At 40.9% G+C, this 19,864-nt stretch overlaps 2 protein-coding genes across 6 annotated transcripts in view; both read left to right on the forward strand.

Moving 5' to 3' along the window:
• LOC128816297 (protein HIRA) overlaps positions 1–7,703 on the forward strand; it is a 31,645-nt gene extending 23,942 nt beyond the window's left edge. For all 5 annotated transcript variants that reach the window (XM_053993800.1, XM_053993801.1, XM_053993802.1 and 2 more), the window contains 7 exons: positions 591–752; positions 1,494–1,552; positions 2,543–2,648; positions 3,802–3,924; positions 4,852–5,015; positions 6,708–6,796; positions 7,290–7,703. In XM_053993800.1, the coding sequence (XP_053849775.1) occupies positions 591–752; positions 1,494–1,552; positions 2,543–2,648; positions 3,802–3,924; positions 4,852–5,015; positions 6,708–6,796; positions 7,290–7,406 (820 nt within the window). In that variant the 3' untranslated portion in view covers positions 7,407–7,703. The remainder of the gene's footprint in view (positions 1–590; positions 753–1,493; positions 1,553–2,542; positions 2,649–3,801; positions 3,925–4,851; positions 5,016–6,707; positions 6,797–7,289) is intronic.
• Positions 7,704–9,576: 1,873 nt separating this feature from the next.
• The window catches only part of PPIL2 (peptidylprolyl isomerase like 2), a 67,813-nt gene continuing 57,525 nt past the window's right edge, over positions 9,577–19,864 (forward strand). The window contains exons 1-5 of the mRNA XM_053994112.1: positions 9,577–9,679; positions 9,769–9,818; positions 10,237–10,282; positions 10,900–10,962; positions 11,158–11,209. Of these exons, the coding sequence (XP_053850087.1) occupies positions 9,648–9,679; positions 9,769–9,818; positions 10,237–10,282; positions 10,900–10,962; positions 11,158–11,209 (243 nt within the window). The 5' untranslated portion in view covers positions 9,577–9,647. The remainder of the gene's footprint in view (positions 9,680–9,768; positions 9,819–10,236; positions 10,283–10,899; positions 10,963–11,157; positions 11,210–19,864) is intronic.

The raw sequence follows: 19,864 nt of genomic DNA on the forward strand, positions 1-19,864 counted from the left end.
TTCAAGAATTAACTCTATGCAGTCTTAAAACATCACAATTTGCATTAGCCAGTTACAACTATTTTCCTGTATTTTTACATTTCTCCATTAAATTTCTTCATTAAAGTTGACTAAATTGTAAGTGACAGGTTTTCAAGTGCTAACTACTAAAGAATGAAAAATTTGAAGTGGCATATTTGGTCATATCAAAGTATTTTCCTGAGTATTTTCTTATTTTTTCTCTTAATTTTTCTCAATTTTGCCTAGTTCCAACTTCAGAGTTTTAACTGAAAGTGTATTTCTTAGCCCTGTCTAGGTCTGAAAAAGAAGCAGCAGATTTTAAAGCTAAATACAAGTACAGCCTTGAGGGAGAGCTTGTGTATAACCAAAAGCTTTATTGATATTTCCAGCTATGTCCCTTGGTCTGCTTAGTTTATGACTTTTCCTCTTGCTATCGAAAATTTTGTCTTAAAGCTGCAATAATTATTTTTTAGGGAATTTACCTGAGTTGTATGATAGCTTAAGAATTCAGCCTGTTTTTATGCTGCTTGCATTTGTCAACACGCAAATGTTTCTTGTTTATTTGTTTGGTTTTTTTTTTTTTTCCCCAGTGAGATTGTAACTGTGGCCTGTGAGAAACGAACACTGTCAGTATTTTCAGCTTGTGGTCGTCGCCTTCTTCCTCCTATAATATTGAACACACCCATTTCCACCCTGCATTGCACAGGTTCCTGCATCATGGCTCTCACCACTGCTGCTACGCTCTCTGTTTGGTAAGGGCCACGTTGCCTGCAGCAGCTGCATGTTCCTAGGTACCTTCAGTTGTGTCACTGCACTGCTGTTGAGACAGGAGCTTAAACCACATCAGGTCTGAACACAAGTCCACTTTTGAATAGAATATGCAGAGTTAACTGGGCAGGACTGGTTCTTTTTCAGCAATATCCTGTTTGTGTTCTGACAGTCCAGAATATTGAACTTCATTCTAGAATGAAGATAAAGAATCAGCTGAAAGTCACTAGTTTAAATGCTTGTGATGCATGTGGAATGGAATGAGGGGGTGGGAAAGAAAAATATAGATACTTCCATCTTCCATCACACTTATCCAATGAAGCACACGAGTTTCAAGAGTTAAAGTACTCCAGCCATTTTCAAGATGCCAAGATAAAAACACTGGTAACTGGTTTGCAGTTGTTGAACTCAATCTAATGTCTCAGGCAAGTCAGGGCTCCTGAAGGAGTTATTTAGATCCTCACTGTTTGCTTTGTTGTAATGAGGTTTCCTGATAAAGAGCCATAAAAATTGTTCTCTGCTATTAACTTGTCTCGCCATAAGGGGTTTGAGTTTGCCAAAATAATTTTGTCAAAGCAATGAAGAAAATGTCTAATCAAAAAAAACCCTAAACAAGCTTCCCAACCCCCGACTTTGTCATGAATAGTGAAGAAGTGCATTTATTAAAAGATTTTGGAGTTTTCAGTTGTTTATTGACTGCAGACTTGTCCTTTTGTCTTTTTCAGGGATGTTCACAAGCAGACAGCCATCGTTAGAGATGAGTCTTTGCAAACAATATTTTCAGGTAATGAAAAAGTCCTTTAATTACCAACCTTTGAGCCCACCTGTACTATTTAGTGCCATTTATGAATATGCTGAAATTTTATGAAACCTGAAAAACCTAAACAATTAATTTCCCTTCATTATTGTGTAGTAAAGGGAAGTTCTTGAAATAACAGTGATGACAATATCAGTGAGTAGCAAACTTGTGTGAGATTATGTAGTTTATAGTCTGCCTTGCTTCTGAATGTAGAAATTCAGTGTTGTGAAGATCATAAAATACTTAATGTAAATGTGCTATTAAAGCAATTTCTCTGTGTAATTTGCATGTTTATTGTCTCAGTGATGAACAACAACTGATTATCTTGTGATTCATTACTTAAAAATCTTCTGTTTCAATCCCTGCAATATCTGGCACAACACAAATCATCAGAAAAGCAGTGTCTCAGGGTACATTAGCTTCTGTTTTAGCTTTAATCTATACAGTACTAATCCAAACTAGCTAGAAAGTGTTGTATTAGCAGTTTGCAAATGTCATCATTAGAAGTTACGTGCACAAGCCCTGGGCTTGGAATATGCTGGGAAATGAGACTCCAGCTATTTCACTCATACTGTGCTCTTAGAGAGCACACTTTTCTAAATATGCTGGTTTATAATTTTAACTTAATGGGAAAAAGAAAGCTAAAGGCTTCTTGGGTTACAAAAGATGTGGCAGAATTGCTGAAGATTTTCCCTAGGTAAGGAGAATGTTCCTGATTAAGCCCATTTTCTGTATAAAGTGCAGCATCAAGATTGATAATGTATTTTGCAAAATTGATGTTATTGCTACTGCACTGAGTCTGGTGCTTGCCATCATTAGCTTGTGTCTTGACCTTCCTATCAGTGCTTGAGAACAGCATTGAACCTTTTTCTGTTAGTTGCTGTAATTGATAAGAAATGGTAGATACCATTTTTTACTATTATGAGTCTTAGGCAAGACTCCAAAAGAAACTCTTTGGTCTGATTTGACTTGCAGGAAGTGATGCAACTGTCTCTCAGATCTTGCTGACTCAGCATGGAATTCCTGTCATGAGCATGTCTGATGGGAAGGCATACTGCTTTAATCCTTCTCTTTCTACATGGTAAGTCATGGATTATTTCCTGCTTTTGCAACTCAGAGGAACTGACGTGTTCTGATTTACTGGGAAGAAATCATTCTACCTCAGGGTCATGGAAGAGTCATTGCTAAACACAAGAAAAGGCTATACAAGAGTCTCAAGATCTTGTTGGGGATCAGATGAGCTTTCCCCATGGAGAGGCATAAGTTCCTGTGAAAAATTTCCATGGGTAAATTATTTACAGGATCTTTCCAAAACAAGTTCTTTGTTGATTTCCTAAGAAGAAAAAAAAACAAGTTGTAATCCTAATATAATTGTTGTAATTACTGTAATGAGCCTGCTGGATGAAAGGGCTTATTGTTTTAACTCCTCCTTAGAATAATTGTTGTTATTCAACTATTCAAAGCGAATCCTCTGGAAAAGGAAAAATTTGTTTATTAAGGGAGTAAGGAGCAGGGGACAGGCTCTCAGCCATAATTCTGAATTTGCTGCTATTTCTTAGTTTGTACCACAGCTTGGGAAGTATATAAAAGAGCAATGTGTTTAGTCATCATAGAAATTTAAACATGATAAAGCAGCAAAGAGTATTTTAAATATTTGTACCATTTTACCTCTGTGCTGTCTGAAATCTAAACATAGCATTGGTTTGAGCCACTCTTTCTCCTGGCATCTCAAGCCAGTGAAGATGATATCCTTAATTAAGTGTGGGAATGGCAGCTGTAATGTCAGCTCCCTCCATATGAAGGGATAACTGTAATTATGGAAAAGATTGTCAATGTGTGTATGTCTGGTAGGGGGGGAGACCTGACATAAGGTAAAATCAAGTTCTTAATGAGAAAGTCATTACCTGTGTTCACTCCACGCATCATTCTGGGTCATGGCTTCTTATTAGATTGTAAAATGGCACAGCAAAAGTTAATGTCCTTCCAAACTAATGGTAAATTATATTATGTAATTAATATTTTAAACTTTGGGGGTAGGCAGGACACACCGCAAGCACAATTTGGACATGTAGTGGGAATAATCAGGGTCCCCGAAATTCCTGAGCCACTTCAGTGATATTTTTTGGTTATCTGTGAAAACACAAATCCGGTTTTGAGGCAGAACAGAGCTGGATCCGCTGACCTTGCTGTTTGCACTCCTCAGACTTGTTTTCTGATTGTTTGCTGTTTTCCAGGAATCTTGTTTCTGACAAACAGGACTCTCTAGCACAATGTGCAGACTTCAGGACTAGTTTGCCTTCTCAAGAAGCCATGCTGTGTTCTGGGCCCTTGGCTGTGATACAGGGACGCACATCAAAGTACGCGCGCCGCCTTCGTGTCGTCAGCGTGGTTGGGTTTTGTCGTGGTCTTTATTCACATGCCTGGATCACTGAGTTACTTCTTGAAATGCCAGTGGCTCTGAAATGATTGGTCATTCATACAGTGGTTTTTTAATCCTTTGCATGTTTATAGTCTGGATCTTAATGTTATGAGATTGTTTGGGGGGACAGGAAAGCATGCTCTAAATATAATCATTTTAAGGCTCCTCTTTATTGGTTGGGTAAAGTATTGGACAATTCTGTTATACTTTTATTAGCTAAACTGCATAATTTACATTTTGCATTTTAATTTTTAGTTTACCAGCTTTCTGGAGTAGGCTTACAATCATTGAGTTAGTTCAGTTGGCCTCAAAGAATCTATTTAATGAAGTGTTTGAGAAAGTTGAGATATTAGTCATCTAGTGAGTATTTTTAACATGGGAAAATATCACCAAGGAATTGTGTGAGCCAGAGCAGATTCCTGTAGGTAGCTTTATAGCCCATCATCCCTTGGATTTGAATTTGATTTCCCAGGCAGATTTCTTAGCTATTTCTGCCCTTCACATCTAAGTTTAATTTTTTTCCAGAGAGAAACTGTGTAGTGTTGTATGATTTTATTGCTGTTCTCATGAGGGGAAGGGGAGTTTGTTGTGAAAAGCATTTGAAATATAAACAAACAACACTCTTTTTGAGAGAGAGAGACAATAACAGAATGAAAAATTCCCTTTTTGAAAAAATTCTAATAACTAGTTACTTTTTTCAAATTAGCTTTCTTATGACAATATGTTTGTATGCAAGCAATCCTTTAAATGCTTTATGTCTTGTGTGGCTCTGAAAGATCAGTGCAGTATAGCTAGTGCTACAAAAACATATATTCCTTAAACTTGTATCTGATTTTATGGCACGTTAATCTTTTTGGTTTTGCAGTTCAGGAAGGCAAGCTGCAAGATTGTTCTCCATGCCTCATTTAGTGCAACAAGAAACAACACTTGCATACCTGGAGAACCAGATAGCAGCAGCACTTATGTTACAATCCAGTCACGAATATCACCACTGGCTCCTTATCTATGCACGGTACCTAGTTAATGAAGGTGAGACCTGCCAGGCTCTGGTGCTTCTCTGCAGCTCTGATGGGCTTCTAAGAAACACTCTGTTCATGTCATGGATATGTATGGTTGCCTTTAACATCCTCCTTTTACCACTTGGCTTCTGGACTCGGGTTTGCTTAAAACCAAAACAAATTGCATTTGCTTCTGCAGTGCTCAGTCCTCAGGAATCCTGTTTGGACACAGTGGCTGGGCACAGACCGTGGTCTGGGGAAGCAGTGCCATCTGCAGACTCCAGTAATGGCAACTGCATTGTAAAACAGCCCAGTGGTCTGTCAGACACATCCTGGGTATTGTCTGGCAGCAGCTACAGATGTTTCAAGGAGCACCTTGTAAAATGCATAAGCCTCCTCAGCCAGCTGATAATTGCTGCCTGATGTGAGATGGAGGGGTTGCTCAGTCTCTGACACTTTGTACTCAAGCACATTAAATTGCAGAGAATTTGCTTGTATTGCTTCCACTTTATTATTTTTTTACATTCTAAAATTTTAACTGGTGCCACCAGTACTGCCTGTACTGGTGAATTCCATGTGTTAAATTCTGTGAGAAAAGAAACACACAAGAAAAGTTCCTTGTGTCTATTTTGTATTTGAATACACTTTATGCTATTATGTTAAATAAGGTTAACCAACTGATTTTATACTTTATGGATTCTAAAGATCTCCGTTGTATCTCTGCCTGTCTACATTCATAATTTAGTAGTTCCCTTTGTATTAATTCAGCCTTACTCCTCACCTTGTATAATCATTCTGCACAGAGGGAAATGAAATATGGTTCACATTACAACACCTAATAGGTGATGGCAGAATTAAAATCAAACTCATTAATTCTTGCCTTTTGACCCTTATTTAACAAGAGAGCTTGTTGAGCTGTGTGTGCTTCTCTCTGTTCTTCCCCAGCTGAAATTAAAATATTCATCTTGGGTCATATGTTAGAGATGGTTGTACTTTTAAAAGCCTTCACTAACTGAGAACCTCTGCTGCATGCACTGGGTTCCTCTGGCACCTCCAAATGTTGCTGCCATGGATGGATGGATGGATGTCACAAAAACTGTGCTTTGCCAGATGTATAGTGCTGCTTCACTAATTTTGTAGAGCTGCTGAACTTTGAAAATTGCACATCCTATTACTGACCCTTTATTCTTATGATTATTTCAACATCTACTGAATTCTAATCCATTAAATACTTGATCTATTATGTGTTGATTGGCAAGTTACTCTTGAATAGACTTTGTTTCTTGGAAGGGAATTCCCCCCTCTTATTTTTGGGTAAATAAAGGAGGCCCAGAAACTGTGTGTGGTTTTATTAAAGGTGTTTTGGTTTTTAAAAAGCTGGTATGTTTGTGGGGGAGGGAAGAGTGAGGTTGAGATCAGGGCAGCTCTTAAAACAAGATGGAGTAATTACTTCAGACTTCAGTTTTTCTCCCTATTGTAGATCATCTTCAGTAGTGGGTTTGGTTTTGAGAACTTTAAATAAGACCCTTCAGAGCTCTAAAAATCCTCTTCTATTTCCAAAGAATTGCTGTAAGAATAATAAAACTTTCCTGAAATCAATGTTTTGGGCTTTATTTTATTCCAAATGCTTGTAATTCTTTCCTGAATGTTGTCTGCTACATTGTGGAGTGGTTATATGTTGTGAAACGCTGTCAAATGTGATTTTATTTCTGACTATCTCCAGGGTTTGAATATCGTTTGCGAGAATTATGCAAGGATTTACTGGGTCCAGTCCATTACTCAGCTGGAAGTCAGTGGGAATCAACAGTTATGGTAAGTCCTGATAATTGTTTAATGAAGAACAAGGAATAAAAATTACAGGGTATTATCCTTTCCATACTCTGATCTGATCACATAAGCAGGCTTTCTGCCACGGCACTGAGATTTATTCCATGTGAAACCACAGGCAAATGCTTGTTGCCCCAGTGTCAGCTCTGGTGCTGTCTTGAGTATCACACAGATGAAGGAGAGTTGCATGTTCAGCTCTCCACATTGTTGAGACAGCACGTTTGAAACAGGGACATGCCAAAGAAGTCTTCCCTCTCAGAACACAGCCTGGAGTCTGGAACTGCAGAGGCTGCTCCAGCTTCCTGAGTGTGTAAATGTAAAGCAAGTTTTTATTCTGGGAGTCATGGAAGCAGAGTGAGAACATAAAATACACAGCTCTCTCTAGGCAGGAAAAAGGGCATGAATCTTAAGACAGCTCCATGGAACATGTTAATGATAACAAATAGTTTCTGAGGATGCTTTTGTGTTTTCTATGCAGGGTTTACGAAAGAGAGAATTATTGAAAGAGCTTCTTCCTGTTATTGGACAGAACCTCCGCTTCCAGAGGCTTTTCACAGAGTATCAAGAGCAGCTGGACATCTTGAGAGACAAGTAGCATGTCCCCAGATTTTCCCTGCGGGGCCTGGTCCGAGCCAAACTGCTGAACAGCATTAGCAGAGACACGAGAGGAGCGAGAGCCCGGCCAGCGGGGACACTCCTGAAGAAGGGCTGTGCCGCAGAGGTCCCAGCGGATTCCTGGAAATGATGAGTGGAGGAGCTCGACAGTTTCCCCAGTGAAACTTGACCATTGAAGCTGTGACCTCTGTTTCTATGGAAAGTCATGGATATGTACTTCAGGGGGATCCTTTTGGATCTGGATCTCATTTAATATTAAAACTAGCTGAGAACTGTTTGTGCGGTTTCTTGGATGTCCTGTGAAAAGCACAGTACTTCAGAGTACACTGAACAGCATATTTAACCCTGTTTGGGGTTTTTTGCCTGAGGATTTATTGAGGCTCAACACTATATTAAATTAGATGAATGAGCCACATAAAAAGAAATTTCATAAATATTAAGGTATTATGCAGCCAATAGACTCTTTCCTGTGAATATAATAATAATAAGAGGCTGTTCTAACACATGGACTATTTTTGTACTAGAATTTGCTAACTTGTAATATGGAATTTTATTTGGCCAATAATCAGGCTATCACTACAAAGTCATCTTGTAGGAGTTTAATTACAAAGGCTATGTTTCAAAGTAATTCTACCAAATTAACATGTCATCATCAGGTTTTTAATTTTTCAATGTTTGTAAAAGGCAGTTGGGGGGAGGGGGAGGGATACAATGGGGTGGCTCTTTTTGTAAGTACAAAATAAAAGAACATTGCATTGGTTTAAAAAAACAACAAAAAGCAAAAACATGGTCTTGAATTATTGCGAAGAGCAATCTCCAGAAACGTCAACACAGGCTGAATCACAGTAATGTGTCTGGAAATAAATAATTTTGTCTGGGTGCTCTTTCCTCGGATCAGACAAGTGCTGGTGCTGTCTGTGGACAGCTACAGCGTGTGCCCCCGGAGCCCATCTCGGCCGAGGAGCAGGAGCTGTGGGGGAATGCTCGTCCCCAGGCAGAGCCAAGCAGGCTCCTCACCACTGAGAGAGTGCCTGCACTGCAGCAAGGAGGGAGCTGTCTGCAGTTATGGCCACGTTCCTTGTGGAGTGCTTTTGGAATTGCACTGAAAACAAATCAAGTTGTTTTCTTTTTCCAGAGTGTACGTGGTGCTGAGAAAGGAGCAAGTGAAGGTGTTGGTTCTTTGCAGGCCCTGCTGTTTGGATGTGCCTCAATGCCTTGCTTTGAAATGTTTTTGAGTAAAAGAATCCAAATGATGAAGTGTATTTAAAGCCTTGTAAAAGGGCAGTTTCTCCCCTAAACGTCTAACAAACAATATCCTTCCCCCTCAGCCAGGACAAGGAGTAGCTGTGCTGCTGCTGTGGCCAAAGAGTCTAATAGTGAGAAGCAGCTGTAATGTTGTAAATAATTTATATACTGTTGCCAATTAGACTACACTGGTGGGAACAACTATTCTGTTCCTCAGAGGAGAACCATAACAACATAGAATCATGGACTTTCAGAAGTCATTTAGTATAACCCCCTGCAAGCAGAGCAGGTTGTGCTCACCTTGTGCTCACGGATGCTGCCAAGGACCAAAGGATGGGATTAAAACAGGAGCTGAACACCATCTTCTGGTGCACTCAGTGGGGGTCTGGCTCTCCACTTCCATGGGTGTCACTCCAGTGGCTCTGTGTGGGCAGCTGCCAGGGTGATGGTTTAACAAAGAAAGAAAAAAAGAGCATGAATGGATTTGGAGGTGTTTGATAAGTAAAAGCTCCAAGACAACTGGTGGTTTCCTCCTGCTAAAGGCAAGGGATCCAGGCTCTGTTCAGTCTTGTGCTGGTCTTACCAGTCCTAAGGGACAGTAAATTCCTTGTCATTAGGTCTTTGAAGAGACACTGAAATACTTTTTTGTGAAGACCATATTAAGATAACAAGTAGGTTTTTCTACCCATTTTTTCTTGGGAGGTTTTGTCACTGCCCAACAGACCAGGAATGCAAAGATGTTAAATTCCAGGCAAGAAAACACGTTTTAGTGACGCGGAAGCCGTGGAAGGCTGCTCTGAGGTCGCACCAACCTTCTCGAGGCTGATCCTGCCCGGCCCTCCCGCCTGTTCCCGCGGCCCCGGAACGCGCCTGCCGCCGCCGGTGTTTCCGCGCCGCGGCCGTTCCCCGGCGCACCCGGCGGAAGGCGCGGCCGGGCCTGAGGCGCAGCGCGGGCCGGGCGGGCCGAGCCGCAGCCATGGGCAAGCGGCAGCACCAGAAGGACAAGATGTGAGCGGGGGGCGCGGGGGAGAGCGCGGGGGGCCGGGCCGTGCGGGGCCGTGTCTGTGCTGTGCCTCAGTGACCCCTCTGTCTCGCAGGTACATCACGTGCGCCGAGTACACGCAGTTCTACGGCGGCAAGAAAGCAGGTAAGGGGGGACGGGCCGCTCCCTCAGATCCCCGGGGCGGCGGGTGCTGAGCTCCGGCCCCCGGGCCGCGGCCCGAGCCCGTGGTGCTGCTCGGAAAGGCCGCGTTTCTGGCCAGGTGAGCGTCCCCGCCCTCCGCAGGGTCTGTGCCCGCTGCTGGGGCAGAGCCTGGAAGTTAATAATGTCATTTAAACTCAGCGCTGTCGGACTGTCAGAGCTCCGGTTTGATCTTTTCCCGGCAGTGTAATTGCAGTTCAGAACTTTTAGTTACATTTTCGCAAGCTTTAGGACATTCATCCTTGTCTTCCCTAACTTGCCGCAGGTTATGTAGCAATATGTAATTTTCAAATGTTTCTTTGTTACCTAGCATACCATGAATTTATTAATGTCTGTTGTGTGGGTTTTCTTTTTCCATAAACAGACCTTCCACGAACCAATTTTAGACGTTTGTCATTTGATCACTGCAGGTAAGACAACAAATTTATATTATTGTTATTTAATGACACGTCTATTTATCAGGCTGTTGACACTGAACTAAAGCCATGTTCTTCTGAGGCAGTTATTTCATTGCCTTGTGCCTGCTGCAGCAGTAGTGTGGCAATAGAAAGTTGAATAAGAACTGAAACAGAGTCTGTATGACCCGTGATCAGTGTCTGCAGAGGTTGGAGCTGATGGCTGAAAGGATACACAACTGATGAAATAATGCAGAAGAATTTCTGTGTACATCCCAGCCCTTCAAATCTGTGTCATCAGGGCTCAAATCTGCTTGTCCCTGCTCAGAATGTGCTTGGTCAGTCACTCATCTTGCTAAAATAGAGATTAAGGTAGATTGAAGAATATTTCTGCTATTTTTTTCTTTTTAGAGTTTACTGCTGAAAGGGCAGGAGTGAAGGAAGAGAGCTGGTAGAAGTGGGTTAGAAATCCTTGTAAATTGGGTCATTCAGGAAGCTGCCTGCCATACCTGTGAGCTAAGAGCTGCCAGGATTATGGAAGCATCCCTAACAGGGGATGCTGAGTGTGATTGCCAGTTCCATCGTGATTTCCACCTGGTTTTGCTAACAAGGTTGTGTTCTCTTTTTTCTAGTTTGTCTCTGCAGCCATTTGAATACCCAGTTTGCACACCAGATGGGACAGTCTTTGACATCCTGTAAGTTCCTGTACTTTGCTTTATTTCTGGGACATCCTGTAAGTTCCTGTACTTCGCTTTATTTCTGGGTTGTTGAACTGGTTACAGCTGTGTAATCATCACTTAGTCTTAGCAATTTGGCAAAAACAGTCATGGCCATCAGTAGAGGTTTCTGATGGTGCTTGTCATGAATTGCTCTATCCCTTCTCTTTTCAGGAGCATTGTACCTTGGATAAAGAAATATGGAACCAATCCAATCACAGGAGAAGTAAGTAATGATGGGTGGATTCACATCATGGCTTTGCTTTCTTTATGCTCAGTTTTTTATTGAATGTGTTAGAGAAACAAAAATGCCTTAGTGAAAGCAAAAGAAGTCAAATGGGAGCGCAGTTTTGAAGAAGTGTGGGAGAAAGGAGAGCATTACCTCCATTTATTTCTTGTAATCTGATTGTAAATAGGGCAGAGTGAGTGGTTCATTTGTATGAACTCCTGGGGTATCTTGCCTGCCTTCCAGCTGTGGCATAATGAACATCTGTACAGATGGAAATACAAACTCTTGTTAATGCTGGTGCTGCCCAGAAAGCCTGACTGGTCATTGATGGAAAAGACTCTCCTGCTGCCTCATAAAAGCACAATTCTGGTCCCTACAGGGCAAGGGACTCACACCTCTCCATCTGGGATTAAACTTGCAGCAATGTTTCCTAGCCCAAAGGATATTTGGTATCATACAGATTAAGGAGATTAATAGGTGATATTATGAATGGTAAGCTTACACTACAAAACCATTTGAGTTATCCTGACAGCATATTTCAGAAAGCTTCTGTCATGATGGCTCACTGTGAGAGAAACCTCTGTGGGTTTCTCCCCCCTTTTTCTGCAGAAATGATAATAATGAAGGAATTACTTTCTGTAGCAGCGTGAAATGGTAAAACACTGAATAAACATGAAGGAAATATTTCCCTGCTGGAATTATCTTTTTTCTGAGGTGTTAAAGTGCAGTGTTTATGAGGGCATAGAGGAAAATTTTAAGCAGGAACTGTTGCTTGAGCGACTGAAATTTCTTTCCCTTCAGAGTGTGCAGTTACTTTTCTAGGCACTGGGTGGCGGCCGTTGCCCAGGATTGGGGAGGTTTGCAGCTGCCTCTGGGCTGAGATTCCTTCTGAAATACCTTGCGTTGGATGAAAGATTTTCCTGTCACACAGATACGAGGAAAAGCTAAATACAGATGCAACATTCCAAACTCTAAACACGAACAGCCTGTCTGAGACTTGATATCTTCCTTCAGGTGTGTTTGTGTAATGGTGAGATGATTGAAGGTCTTTCTTCACACGTGAAGAGGCCAGTGTGTTGTTGAGAAGGAATGAAATTACAGCTATTTCATTTGTTTTTGCCAGCCTCTCACCACCTTGCTGCTTTCTGCATTGGTTGGGAGTTTTGGGTGTTACCAGATCAATTTTTTTCACTCAGAGCAGCTCATTGCAGACTGTGAACCATGATGTGGTTTAAAATTGCTTTGAGTAAATGCTAAGCAAGAAGTGTAACGTGCCTGACTGTGTTGTGTAATGGAGAGAGAGTGAGACTGTGCATGATAACCTTGGTGAGCCATAAATGCTTAAATGAAGTCAGGCCTTGAGACCTGTTAGCTTACCAGACTTGTGCTTCTGTAGTTGATCTGCAGTGCTCTTCCAGCTCTCCCCAGTGTGCATCCCCCCTTTTCCTCTGTATCACTTTCTGGGGAGCCCTTTCTTCCCCCCTCTTGTTCTGTGGTGGCCTGGTGCTGTACAGCTCCAGCTCCACAGCACCAAGGTGTTCCAGATCAATTGGAAGAAAAAGGAGACACTTGTTCTCCAGAATAGCACACAGCCCTGCTGAATTCAGCTCTGTGGAGCTCAAAGTTGAAGAGTGGGGTTGAAAGAAGGATTGTAATTTAGACTTTGTTTCCCAGAAGGGTAGCTCAGTTTTTTGGAAGAGTAGGGTGGCATTGGGCAGAAAAGGGATAGGAGTGCCGGGTAGGTGACAGGGGAAGTCATTGAATTGACTTTGTGCATCTCTGGACTGTTCTGTCCTCTGTTGAATCTGTCACTGTGTGTGCACCCTCTGTTCCCTGAGCAGCTTGTTAATGGAAACCAGAAAGTATCTTCTGTAATGAATTGGTGACTTGGAGAAACTCAGGACTCTGGGTTTATTTAGAAAGGAATTGAGCCAGATGAGCTGCAATGCTATGTTGTGTACACTAACTTATGGAGTTACTTTGCACAGGTTGGTGATGAGGTTCTGGAGAATTTTTCCATTTATTTGTCTGGAAGTAAAAAATAGTAATGAAACCCTTCGTGGCTTATACTTCTTTAATTGTGGTTTGCTACAGGACAGATGCTTTAGAGAGGTCAATAGACTACTTGGAAATGGGGGGGTTAATGGTGCACTCTTGGCACTCACTAGTTCTGTCTAGCTGCCTTATTTCTGAAATGGACCCCTCAGTGGAGAACTGGAGAGCCTGGCAGTCATTAAGATATTTATCTTTGCTGTGCTCCAGGGGGTAGGACTGTGTTAGTCTTTTATTAATTGGATGTCTGTGAACTGATCTACAGGGCACTTCTATGATTCTTCTGAATCCTAAACTATTGGACTAGCCTTTGTTTTTAAAGAAATGCTGCAAATCACTGTTGACCTTTGTCTAGAATTTACCATGAGCTATTCTAGAAAGTAACATTAGATTTTTCCCCCCTCCTTCCCTTTTAACAATGCATTGTGCTAAAAAAATGCTTGTTTTACTGCTACACCAATAATTTTGGAAGAAGCAGTGCATTTCTCACAGTTGAGCTAGAGTCTGTCAGTTGGCATTGTCTCACTTACTTTTTCTGTCAGCTTTGTCAGGACACTGCCCTGGCTTATCCTTACACTAAAATTGCATAAAATAAAGTGGAAAGTGATAGTTAGCTCATTCCTTTTTACTGACAACAGCACTTTGGCTTCTCGGGCTTGCAGAGAGTTGCAGGCTTGCCAGGACATTTCATGTAGTGACGTTCTGACAGCCTGACCAGTATGCCCACAGGAGGCAGCCAGCTGGGCTCAGGATACCTGTTTCAAGGAGTGAGATTGGCCAGAGCATGTCTGGTTGGTTGGAATCTCAAATATGAACAGATGATAGATCAGCGTGCCTTTTGACAGGAATTTCAAGGAAATTGGTTTTCTTTGTTGCATGGATATGTTCTATGTGGGCTGAGCTATTTTTCCTCCTGTTCATTGTAATGTGTCTGATGTCAATACCTATTTTTTCCACTCTGGTTCAGTGACATTCTGACTGTGTGTGCGCAGACCAGATTGTTGTGGCTGTACTTTCAGCCCCTATCAAAGCTCTGTAACCTTGGGCAAGTATCTCTGTTCCCTTGTCCCAGAAGTAGCTGCTGTCTTTGTCCCTGGTTTCCCCTTTTCTATGGGAATTTAACTCTTTTGGAAAGCCAGTTAATTTGATTCAGTCCAGTTAATTTAGCCTGGCCTATGAGTCAGGTTAGGAGACCTGAAGATGCCGTGTGGTGGATATATGAGACTGAGAGTCACATTTGTGGTCTGAGTGAGGCAGAGCAGAATTTGTGTTGTGCCCTGTCTTGTGCAAGGTTGGGATCCAGACCTGCAGCCCAGAGAGGGCATTTTCTTAAGCATCACAAGGTTTTAGCTTCTCACTATGTTAAGAAGGAAATTTTTTATAAATTCTGTGGGTTTTTTTTAAGGTTAGAAAAGCCTTTTGGTTGGTCTGCCTCTGAAGATAACAATAAAGAGGAGTCTGATGCATATGATGAAGTAATAGAAGGCAGAGCCACTGACATGGAAAATGAGAACCAGCTTTGGAAGTCAGAAGGCTAAAAATCCCTGACTTTTCTCAGTGAGACATATGCCTTTTAAAAAGAGAGAGCTGGACATAAAGCTTTGCTATGTGTACATTATAAATATTTGCTATTTTTCTCCCACACTCTTTAATCCTGTATTTACCAAATAAAGCTGACTTGGGGTGAAATTATGACTAACATGATCAAATAATGGCAGTACAGTTGCCTGGCTCCTGCAGTAAGCCTGTCTCATGCAGGCTTTGGAAGCATCAGAGAGCTTGTACCTGCAATGCCCTGCAGTAATGACAGCCTGCAGTGGACACCTCCTCCCTCCAGCTCTGCTCACTAGGAATGTAAACAGTGCCCTTTTTTTCCAATCATTTGTTTGAAGTGAGGTTGGTAAGATGATGCTTGCCATAATAATTACAGGCACTTTCAAAACCTATAACTTCTTACCCACAAAATAAAAAAATTGCAACTACATCTGTTATTTCAAAACTTGGAAAATCATTCTCAAATACATTCCTTAAATATATTTATCTTCCAAATGATGATGGGTATTGTTACTTCATTTTGTTGTTGAAATAATGATTTCTTTTCACTTTGGTCAAGTAGATTTCAGTGAGTCTCACAGATCCCACAGAAATCAGTTACTGGTTTTGCAGTGAAGCTTGCTGACCTGGTTTAATGAAGGGGATATGAAGAAGATTACTTCTTTTACTGTTGGTTTGTTACTCCCACTTTAAAAATGAACAAACAACCTTACACTGCTTTTTTTATGCACTAAAAATGTCTTTGGCTATCTAAGTAAGGGAAATCCTGTCTGAAAGGATACAGAAATTGGAGCAAAGGTGAAACTCTTTAAACATAGAAATGTTTTTACCATGTTTGTATTTTGAAAGCATAGAGATAGAAATAGAAAACACTGATAATTGTTTCTTCACCTGAGGAGTGAATATAGTGAGAAACAGGGCTTAGGTATTTTTTCTACTTTTGTAATATTCTGAATAAAGAAACTGTAGTGTGTGAGCAACGTGGGAAATACCAAGTAGGAACAGGTGTTAAACTACAGTTTAAGTTCCAGGCAGGACTTCATGGTTCACTACCAATTGCTGTCCAACTCTGTCACATAATCAGTGCAGGGTCCTTGTGTTTCAGGAATGGATTCCTGAAAGTGGGTTGGATGAGCTTCACACATTACTGAGTCAGAGGTGTTGAGATCAGTCCCAGACAAAACTCATCCAACCCCGAGTCAAGTGGAATGAATCTCAGGCCTGAACTGGGAGGAGGACAAGTTCCAATTTCATGTGACCTTACTGGCTAAATCGACAGTGACAATGGCTTTTAACTCAGTTCATATGGTCTGTGAGGTAATTTACTGCAGATTGCTGCTTTAATTGTGTTGTTCCAGGTGTGTTTCTAGATAATGAGCAGCAAATAATGGATGTCATTAGACAAAACCCTGTGGTTTGAAGGTGCCCTCTTTCAGGGCAGTGTAGCCCTGTCAGGAAAATGCAATAGCCATAGATAATGTGCAGTGGGATGCATTTTCAGAGTGTTTGTTGAGATCTTTCTGTAACCTGGTAGTAATGTTACCTCACAATTCTGATGATCATCTAAAATGGCACGTTGAAGCAGGAGTTAGATTTTCCTTGTGCTTTTTCATCTTTTTGTCTTGAGAAGTTTGCTTCACTTACTGTTTCCAAAGAGATTGTGCTTACTTTGAGCATTTTCATCTTTTGTCTGGATACAAAATACCAGCAGGAAAATGCTGTGGAGACTTCCACAGGCAGGCTATGTCCACATCAGTTTTCTGTATGTTGAGTGCTGGGACTGTCTAATTAAGAGCTAAATAGTTTGACCAGTTGAGATAATTTTCATTATGTGAAATTCAGGAGTGAGTCATATCCCTCTCACATTGTTTTTTTCCTCAACATCAGAGCGCAGCACCTGAAATCCAAGTAGTTTTCTCCTTGGGGCTTTGGAAATGAGTGATCATTTAGGTGGATCGGTAACATCAGGTCTCATTTGGATGTAATATGAGTGATGTATAAATGAGAATTTTAATTTTTCTCTAGAGAACTCCTTTCACGTACATGTCAGAAGAAGTCGGCACATCTTCAGCTTTGAAATTCAAAGTATATTTCTTAATTTGTCTGATGCAACTCAGGTCTTCTGATATTGCAGAAGTTTAAATGTCAATTGTCCCCTTTTTTCCCCTTTTGTTTAACTTAGCATATTTTTCCTATATATTTGAAATTAGTTTTTTTTTTCCTTGTTTATTTGTAAGAAAAGTTTCAGTGTGGGGTGCGAATACAGTTTTGTTCTGGGTGAGTAATAGCTTATTACAGAACAGAGAACAAAGCTTACAGAAATAAAGCCAAGGGAAGCTTTGTTGTTGAAAAATGATTCAGACAAATCCATCTTGGTTTTCATGTGCTGCAGAAAGAGGAGTGAAATGGTCAGGAACAGAAAACTGGAAGACTGTCTGAGGTCTTTGGCTCTCAGTCTGCTTTGCAAACTGCATGCTCTGTCTTGAACCAGTGTCTGCTTTTTGCCTGCTATGGCTGCTGAGAGCTGCTGATGGTTTTTCATCTGATACATATCTTCTGTAAATTTTGGGTTTGACCAGCCTCGTCTCGTTTGCATTGGTGCCTAAATTGCCCCAGACACTCTGTTAGTGTTTACAGCTGTGTGTTTCACATGGAAGAATTTAATGCTTTCTTGACATTCTGGTGTTGAGACTTGTATTTTCCTCTCAGATGTTCTTCATGCCTTTAAGTTCTCCATACCCTACATGGTCACGGTTCTCCTCCACATCTCTTAAATTTTAATATCTTCTTTGAACAGAGTTAATCATACACAGTAAATGCTGTGTGAATTCCTGGTACAGTGGTGGGAATATTTTCTAATCTCTTCCTGAAATACTTTGATAATGTCTGATAATATTACACATGATAGTGTAAAACCAAAAACCATTTCAGTGTATGTGTTGAGACAGGAAGGGTGCTTTGAGAAAATGAGAATTGGTTGCATTTTCTTTTGGTAGGCTGTGTCATTTCAGAAGCAGATACAAGTTAGAGTTAGCCAGGATGAGCAGTAGTTCTTCCTTTTCTCTTTGTTTTGTTGTTTCCAGTTAAATGTTGCTGCCTGTATTTCTGTGAGCAGTAGCAGACTCCTTTCAGACACGGGTGGTTACAGCTGTTGTCATTAAGCATCTCTCTCCAGGTGCATTTTTGTCTGGGGCACCAGACACAGGCTGCTGCTCAAATGCCCAGAATCCACTTTGAACGAGATGAACTCTTCAATATGCAGCAGCTGAGCCGTGTCGTCTTACCTCATTGGCCTCAGAAATTATTAGCTTTTAGTCAACAGTCTAAATGAGTTAATATTTGACTAGTGACCATAAATTTTCAAGGCCCCTGGATAGAAACATATGAGGACATGGTTTCTGCCCTGAGGAATGACCACAAAGTCATGTGTCATAACGAAATGGTCATCAAACACAGGGGCAATCAAGGGGATGAAAATCCCACTGAGTTGTATCCTGACAGATAACTCCTTCTTTTGTTGGGTTTTCTGAAAATTTCCCTCTCTCCTTTGTTGCTGACAAACATAGATAGCTGGTTCTTTCTTTTCCAGAGTTGTTTGTGTGTTTTACAGTAGTGCACCCAGCATTACTAAGAGTTAGCCTTTATCTGTCCTAGAAAGGGGATTTATTTTTCAATTCTCTGTATCTTTGGGAAACAGTGAGGGCAAAGAAGATGAGATTTGCTTCTACTTACTGTTCAAGTGCTTTATCAAAAAAAGACATTTAAAGCCCTCCAGTGTCATGAGTCACTGGCCAAGCTGCTGTTCCTCCTTCACACCTTGCTGACTGTGGTGGTGGTAGACAGTGTTTAATCCAGTAACCCACCTCTGGTCACAGGCAGATAAACCTGTCTACCATTATTTCTAATGCATTATGTCCCTTACAGCAAAAAAGTATTTACATCTAGGTTTTACAGACTGAACAGATGGTCTCTTCTTTTCCTTTTCTGTGTTTTGGTGTAAGTGTGCACATTGGATGAGATTTTGTGACTGTGACACTTGAAAAACCAGCAGCTGTGAAGCGCTCTAGCCTTAAATGAGATGCAGCATGAGGTTTCCCACAGATCTTTACTTGCCTGTTTTTCACTAAAATTGGAGACTAGATTTTTGGTGCTTCTGCAAAGCTTTATTTTCCTTGAACTGTGCTGTATTTGGCTGTGGATCTCTGGATTGGTAGACTTTTGACTGCATTAAGACTGCAGGATTGATCTTGCAATGCAGCTACATGTCTTTTTCTCATGGCAATTTCTGTTAATGTGCTCTTTGATAGAGCAGTATTATTGCTGGTATCTGAGAACCACGTGTGTTATCAAGCATATCTTTATGGTTCTCTGGACAAGGCTTTGGTGACCATATGGTGTCAGTTTAATTAACTTTTAAATATGTAAATATAGTGGTCTAGAAGTGTGTAATGAAGGATCTTCTGTGTCCATTTTCATTCTAGCTCAGCAGTACATGAAGACTGCAGTTAAACAGCAGCTTCATCCAAGAATGTGAATTGAGGGTATCTTTTTAGCATTAGGTGGGCAGCTGTGATAAATATTGAGCATTTTTGTTGTTGAATTAAACATAGAAATGATACCTGGAATTGTGAGAGTGTTCTGGCCTCTTGACTGCTGAGCCCAAATTTTTCACGGAGTGTGATAATATACATATAGATGGCTTATTTTGTTAAAACAGTGCTGCTGTTTCCTGTTGGCAAACCCTAATGTGTAGGCTTGAGGATTTCCAATGCTATTTATCGTCATTAAATCCATTTACAAAATCTGAAATAAGTAACATTATACATGGAGTTATTCCAGTACTATTCATTGAACTCATGCCCCACTTTTTTGGGGAGATTTTATAGCAAGGAAAATGGTAAGAAGGCTTCTTAAAATGGGAAGCTGTATGTAAAGTTATATGTAACAGGTCTCATCTTTAAAGGAACCAAGGAATGTAATACAAAATTCATTTGCTGTTGCTAAGCTAAGTTTGGTACTTGATAGGCAACACTGCATTTCAACATT

The sequence above is a fragment of the Vidua macroura genome, chromosome 18 (genome assembly GCF_024509145.1).
Source record: "Vidua macroura isolate BioBank_ID:100142 chromosome 18, ASM2450914v1, whole genome shotgun sequence".
Classification (NCBI taxonomy): domain Eukaryota; kingdom Metazoa; phylum Chordata; class Aves; order Passeriformes; family Viduidae; genus Vidua; species Vidua macroura.